The sequence below is a fragment of the Gloeophyllum trabeum genome (genome assembly GCF_000344685.1).
Source record: "Gloeophyllum trabeum ATCC 11539 unplaced genomic scaffold GLOTRscaffold_00359, whole genome shotgun sequence".
Taxonomy (NCBI): domain Eukaryota; kingdom Fungi; phylum Basidiomycota; class Agaricomycetes; order Gloeophyllales; family Gloeophyllaceae; genus Gloeophyllum; species Gloeophyllum trabeum.
The window spans coordinates 1-2,284 of record NW_006920767.1 but is presented as its reverse complement, the minus strand read 5'-3'; the positions used below and the strand labels follow the sequence as shown (position 1 = coordinate 2,284).

Below are 2,284 nucleotides of genomic sequence, written 5' to 3'. Positions count from 1 at the left end.
ATTGGTCACCATCATATCCCTGATTATAGAGGTCGTACTCATCCTCCTCGAGAGGTTCAGCTAACCCATCACCTTCCGGTGCTCCATACTCATCTTCTATGTCAGGTTGGACGGTCTCTGCAACGTCTTCGCCCTGATCGTCATCCATGGCTCTCATACGCTCTTTTGGTCGAGTAGGGCAATCCTTGCTGAAGTGTCCTTTCTGACCACAGCGGAAACATGAGTCCGTACTCGTCGCTTGACGAGTAGAGCCACTAGTCGCTCCTCGTGGAGCATCTTTACGATCCTGATTAGGTCGTTGAGGAGCTGGATTAGTTCGACGAGGAATGATGCGACTGTTCTCAGCGGGAGCTGGTTGTCGAGGACGCTGGAAGTCTCGTTGAGGACGAGACCATCGTGCATTATCACCCGTCCGCTGTTGTTGCCCAGTTCCCGACATATTCGGGGATTGGATCGTTGGCTGAACGACTTGTGCCAATTTCGTTCGCTGGGGAGCAGTGGGGCGAGTAGGTGCGGGTGGTCGAGATCCTCGATGCACACTGCTGGTATTGAAAGTAGACTTCTCATATTTGCTAGCTTTTTCCAGGGCCTCTATGTGCTCGACTACTGTAGTCAATGGACTCTCCTCGGGAGTCAGCAGTCGAACGTATAAGCAATCATAGCGGATCCAGTCAGGAATACTGTCAAATATACGTTTCTTCATGTCATACTCATGGGGCTTGGCAGCTCGTCTGCGTCCCCAGTACTCGAGTTCATTGACCATGCGCCGAATGCCATGCTTCATTGAATATGTGATCCTTTCATACATGTTGTCAGCCTCCTTGGAAGTGGCTACATAGAGGTGGCGACGGATTAGTCCCACTATGACTTCAGGGAACGTCCATTCGTCTTTCTCTCGGTTGTAATCCTGGACTTCCTGATAGAACCATTCGGCGGCATCGCCTTCAAAATATTTAGATACGAGTAATACGTGCTGGCGATCATAGTTATCACGCCCTATGCCCATGAGGTCGAAGTCTGTCAAAATGTCTGACAGCCATTTTTCAAAGAAACGTATATCCGCCCTGCCATCATATAACCTTTTGGCGGCCGGCTTAAAGTTTCGTGTCTCCGGAGTATAGGGTGCAGCCCTTCGACGCGCACTACGTATCGTCATCAACGCCTTTTCTACTAGTTCGTCTTCGTATTCGTGCGCGGGAGTAGCTGCTCGCTGCCAATTACGACGCCCGATATTCCTGGGATTGTCATCGTTATCTCCATTGTCATCAGAGGGATCATCCCCAGGAGGGTTTCCACCTCCTCCGGGTGGATCTCCTCCGCCCCCTCCGCCCCCTGCACCACCTGTAGGTACTACCACAGCGACTCGTCGTTGACGTCGACCGGAGTTATAGGAGTCTTCTGGGCCCCCTCCGCCTCCTCCCCCGCCTCCTCCCCCGCCTCCGCCTCCGCCGTCACCACCAGAGCCACTTGTAGGTTGTCCTACAGGCCTACGGTCCGGTGGAAGCGGTCTACGGCCATTGTCTGGAGGTAGGTGAGGAGGACGGTCTCGACGGTCATCATTACCTCGTCCGCGACGATTGTCATCATCGTCGGAGGGGTCGCCGCCTGGATTGCCGCCATTGGCACCTCGCGCAGCACGCATGTACGGTACTAGTGCAGTGGGCTGAGACATATTACTTTGCCGTACGTCCTTAGTTTGATCGAGGCGAATTGTACTGCCATCAATCTCGTTTCCGTGGGCCACAGTCCCGATGGCATGAGGCTCATTAGAGTAGCCCCTCGTCGCAACGGTTCGACGAATGTTCACGTCCTGAGAGGAGGTCGAGTGGACACTGGCCTGACTAGCCTCTCTTGTCACATTGCGACTATTTTGGTTCGACGTAAGTGTTTGCGTCGAGGAGGGCACTTCTGGAGTTACTCCCTCCAGCTTCAGGGGACGAATGTGGTCGGGGCTCGATCCTACGTTCCGTCCATTCTGAGCAGCGTCGTAATCGACAGTGAATTCGTCGGGCCGCACTCTATGCTGGCTCTGGTCACGCTGTCGATTTCGGGGTGTTGGCTGACTGGGAGGGTTGATCAGCCGTTGTACGGCCGCCACCCTACCATCAAACGTAGCCTGATCTTCATTCGGCTGACGGGGAGCAAACAGTTTACCAATGGATCGCTGAATAACAGGATCTGTTTGCCAGTCCGATACCATGCCCGTATCGCCAATGCATTGCGTCCATTCTGCCGACCCAGATGGCCAATCCCACTTCGTTGAGTTGGGATTTGGTCCATTGGT

At 53.9% G+C, this 2,284-nt stretch overlaps 1 protein-coding gene across 1 annotated transcript; it reads right to left on the bottom strand.

Moving 5' to 3' along the window:
- Nucleotides 1-9: 9 nt before the first annotated feature.
- Nucleotides 10-2,200, bottom strand: GLOTRDRAFT_134641 (uncharacterized protein; the record flags this gene model as incomplete). Its single annotated transcript, XM_007873588.1, has 1 exon — nt 10-2,200. A coding segment is annotated over one exon (2,191 nt), but the record flags the coding sequence as incomplete, so codon positions are not given.
- Between the last annotated feature and the right edge of the window lie 84 nt (nt 2,201-2,284).